This window comes from Cariama cristata, unplaced genomic scaffold (genome assembly GCF_000690535.1).
Source record: "Cariama cristata isolate BGI_N322 unplaced genomic scaffold, ASM69053v1 scaffold1951, whole genome shotgun sequence".
Lineage (NCBI taxonomy): Eukaryota > Metazoa > Chordata > Aves > Cariamiformes > Cariamidae > Cariama > Cariama cristata.
Genome location: NW_009597363.1, coordinates 1 through 4,583, shown reverse-complemented (window position 1 = coordinate 4,583; position 4,583 = coordinate 1). Strand labels below are relative to the sequence as shown.

At 43.4% G+C, this 4,583-nt stretch overlaps 1 protein-coding gene across 1 annotated transcript in view; it reads right to left on the bottom strand.

Moving 5' to 3' along the window:
• The window catches only part of EFTUD2 (elongation factor Tu GTP binding domain containing 2), a 19,557-nt gene extending 15,182 nt beyond the window's left edge, over positions 1 to 4,375 (bottom strand). Inside the window, 5 exon segments of the mRNA XM_009708820.1 lie at positions 364 to 454; positions 1,349 to 1,384; positions 1,641 to 1,706; positions 1,966 to 2,041; positions 4,302 to 4,375. Of these exon segments, the coding sequence (XP_009707122.1) occupies positions 364 to 454; positions 1,349 to 1,384; positions 1,641 to 1,706; positions 1,966 to 2,041; positions 4,302 to 4,339 (307 nt within the window). The 5' untranslated portion in view covers positions 4,340 to 4,375.
• Positions 4,376 to 4,583: the final 208 nt, after the last annotated feature.

The following is a 4,583-nucleotide window of genomic DNA, read 5'->3' as shown; positions in this document are numbered from 1 at the left end:
CACACAAAACAAAACACAGGTTTCCATCTGTAAAAGAAAGCTTCCCGGGGTTTCAGTGTGCCTAAGCGACATTTCCAAATGAATCAGGGAGCTTTCAGGGTATAGATTCTTTTTTCGTTCTTCTGAGAGCCAATGCCACACAATCCCACCACAATCCAACACAAAAGCTCTTTGAAGGCCCTCATTAACCACCGCTAAACATGTTTTTCCTGCTCTACTCCTGTCAATACCACTATCCAGAGGACCAAAGAGGTTTATTAATGAGGGAAATATTGAGTCACATGGTCATGGACCTGCTTCACACATCAAGCTGCCTTCAGCTAAGTGCATCCCAACACAGGATTTTTGGGATTACACAATCACCTGGGGTGTCGATGACGTTGAAGAGAAAAGACTTTCCTTTGGTGTCTGGCAGAACAATCGTCACTGGTGTGCTCTTGATCCCTACTCCCCTCTGAAAGACAGGAAACCAGGATTATCAGTTAAAAGAAAAAAAAAAAATCATCATGTAAAAGATGACCAAGGAAAAATCAGAAAGATGGAAAGAAGTAAACATCCATCCAGGACATCCTGTTACTCCCAGGGAGGGAGTAACAACTTCAGATCACTGCAGTATCCAGCCCAGTTCCCCCATCCCTACTGGCTCAGACTGGTGAGCTCCCACTGCACAATTCATAGTTGGCTTCAGCTGAGGAAGTATAAAATGCAACACCAGAGACAGAATATGCATGTTTTCCTGTCCTTTCGCCCTTCTGCTGCTATCAACTTATACGTCAAAGCATAAGATTTGATCACACAGGGTATAAAGTAGAGCATTAAGATAAAGAGAAAAAAACGCTTCATAGGATTGTTCTGGTCATGACAATATTTAGCGAGCAGGACAAAATAAGATTCCCATTCATGCCCAACCACACAGAATCAGAGCACCCAGCTGAGAGTTCCCATCACAGGAAACCAAGAAGAACTATATTTATTTTGAAATCATAGTTTTTCTCCTCATCCACCACTGCTGCAAACCCCTTCCACCTCTTTCTCTCAAAGCAAAGAAGAGTTACCCATACGCTGGGATAACTGCTATAGATTTTCAACATTACGCAGGTTTTCATCTCAGATAAATAAAATCATCCCTGGAGATGAGGGTCGCAGGAAACGGAAGAAGGCTGGACCAGGGATCTTACTGAGGCAAACAAGAGGAGCAAATCATTTTATTGATAAAGAAAATAATCAAAACGTGTAAGGCACAAAAAGACCTTCAAACGGAAGAGGAAACTGCCTACAGTAAGTAAGCGTCAGTAAAGCATGAGACAACTGGATAAAAATCACTGCCCGTTCTATACGACTCACTCACCTCTTGCTCTGTGAACAATATATCAGTGTAGCAAAGCTGCAAAGGCAAAATAAAAGTCAGAATATCACTTTTGGGTGTCAAATATTAGTGTTTGAAGAAGGACACAATAACTCTTGACACATGGTTAAGGTGGCAAACAAGTGATAGAGACAGAATTAGGTCTAAGCTCTGGCTTCCCAATCCTACGTTCTAATCACTAAACCACGCTTTCCCCACGTACAGTCACGCTCCCTCCGAGTGGAAAAGCCAATCCCTGTTCCTCAGGGCAGGAATACACCAAAAGCTCACTTACATCCTGGTCGTAGCGCTTCCGAATTTCAGGGTGTGTCTGTTCTATCAGGCAGTCAACAAAACAAGTCTGAAAAATACCAGACCACAAAAGAAAGGAAGTGACAGATAAATACAATCCCAGCCCTCCAGCAGCACTACAGAGAAAGTTGGACGCGCTATTATTTCCATGTGGCCGAGAGAAAACCTACAAACCTACAAATAACTGCATTAGCAAGAGGAGCGAAAAGAGATTGCTGCTGCGGAGATCGAGAGGTCAAGAGCAATCATAAAAGGAAGCCACAAACTCATTATTACTACCCGCTCTACGTGGTGGATATTCACACTACCTTGCCGTGGTGAAGGTGCCCACACAGAGTCACATTTCGAATTAGCTCCGAGTTGTCCATCAGATCTGCCAGGAAACTGGAGGAACAAAACACAAGACTGTTGGGACGCTTCTGCTGTGTCTAAGAAAAGTAGGTGCCATCTCAGCTACACTTTCTATCCAAGGTGCCCCCCGAATCCTCTCCAAACTTGCATTCTGGCAATGCCCTGCGGAGGAAGAATCCACTTTCCAGATGGGGAGGACAAGACAGTTGGAGTCCTAGACAGATGGCAGTAGGCGGGAGGATATGGAGCTGGTAAAACTGCCAGCGATGGAATATTACTGAATATTTTTCTTCTCTTCTAGTCAGTATTAGAGCAAAAGTCAGATCTATCTACTCAGATGATGCAATACTTCCGCTCAAATAGTGGTAGGCAGTCAAGTAAATTACAGAGCTGGATAACAAGCACCCCACGCTGTTTGAAAAGGCACGGGGCTCCACAGACCATTCATTCTGATTTGCAGGTCTTTAACCAGGGATGTTCCCAGGGACTCAAGGAAACGGTAACGGAATTTAAATCTTTTTTGAATCAGCAACTGCGCAGGGTAATGATGGGCCGGTTACTTCCGCATAGATCCTGGCCAAAATATCATTGAGATGCTACATTACCAACTCCTCTAAAAAAGAATGGGAGGCTAGAAAACCCGTATCCATTGCTATGGGTCTGCAGAAAAGAAGTGCTGTCAAATAATCTCCTTTTAAAAAAGATTTCATTTTCACCGATGCACTAGACTTCTTAATATACAACATTTTGATTAAGAGCTAAAAAAAACCCCAAATCAATAGTAATACTGATGAAAAGCTTGCTTATTGGTCTTAAAATAAGGCTAAATGGGAAATCAATACCAAGCTTGCAGGTTTCAGGCTAAGGCCCACAAGGAATTTCTCTTGCCCCCCTCGTAATCATTTAGATCAACCAACAGGACAGAGGAATTCATTACAGATGGAACAAGCAGACAACACAGGGATCAGAAAAGTGGTAGATACTGAAGAGTACAGGTCATTGACTAAGAGCAAAATGGACTGCTTAGAAAAATAAGACCCAGCAGGCTCTTTGGTTCCTATCTGGCTATATCGAAAATCTCTCTGACAAACGAACACAGCCACACCGACTGTATCAGGGGACAGCCCTGAGAAGCAGCCATTCCAAAAAGGTCCTGAGCATCCAAGTAACCAACCGACTGAATAGAAATTCCAGTGAAATTCTGCTGCCGGAAAACAACAGGATCCTTGATGATATGCAGAGGGACCACTCCTATTGCGGTCTGTTTGGCACACGGGGAGCTGCTACTCAGCCTGCATCTAGTTCTGCAATCTACATTTGAAGACAACTATTAAAAATTGGAAAAAGCTCTGACTAGTCATGAAGTGGCGTATGGAAAGATGAGCCTAACAAGACACTCACACAGCTCAATCTCTTCATCCTCGAATAGAAGGCAACATACAGAAGCATTATACGCACGAGGATACAGAGCCCCTCCACCCATTGACAAAACGTAGACGTTGATGCTAAGATTGCATTTTTAATAGAGAAAGTAAACAACTGTTTTTATTCCTTACCAAAGCTGCGTGAGATACTATAGCTCAAATTTTAAATTCATTTAAATTTAAACGAGGAGGTTTTCATGCCAACTCTGGTGTCCCAGGAGCTGCTTTGTGGGATACAACCAGCAGACACCATCAAGTGCAGCTTAGCTGGAGCGTTATGCTGAGCTACACACGACTTTGCATACAACCAGCAGCATAAAAATCCCCCCCCAAGAAACTCTTCCAGGATAGATGGGAACTAATTTGAGACAGCAGTAGGCCAACGCTCACTGGCATCAACCCAAAATGTCCCAATATGAGGTGTGCCACACACCAACCGTAGAAATATTTCTTGAGCCAGTCAAGAAAACTTGCCTTCAGCAAATCTGCACCACAAGGATTTCTGATTATCAAGCTTTATATCAGCTGTCGAGGTAAAATTTACATTCTGGTTCAGAAAACTCTGCATTGTGCTGCATACCGTGGAGGGAAAATATCTGTAAAATGGTTAGCCTTGTACTGTTTTCCTCTTGTTTTTGCTTCAAAATCTGGGAAAGGGCTGCACTCAGTTCCGTTCCTGGTGTCAGTAAGAAACAAAGCCAATGCCCTCCAAGACCTGCCTCCTCCAGGTACTACACACCACTCTGCCTCCATGTACTACACACCACTCTGCCTCCCTACCTTTGCCTGCAAACAACAAAAAGTGAGGAAATCACAGCACAGATGGCTTGAGCCAACAAACACGCTTAAAACCCCTACTTATTACTTACTCCATCTCATAAACGGTGACCGGTAACGTCTGTTCCATCAGTGAGAATTTTTTGGTTTTCACAGGTTTAATAATAGGCTCTGAAAACAAGAGAAAGAACAATAAAACACCGTTACCAGAGACCCTCAACCCAGCAGGCTCAGAAATGGTCATAGGGAAGAGGGACTTTGGCAGACAAACCCCACAAGTTTCAAGCTGACAGATTCTCATAGCGAATTCGAAAGGGGCATTAAAACCAATGGAGAGAACAGAAGGGAATATTATTTTCCCTTTTCCAAGGATC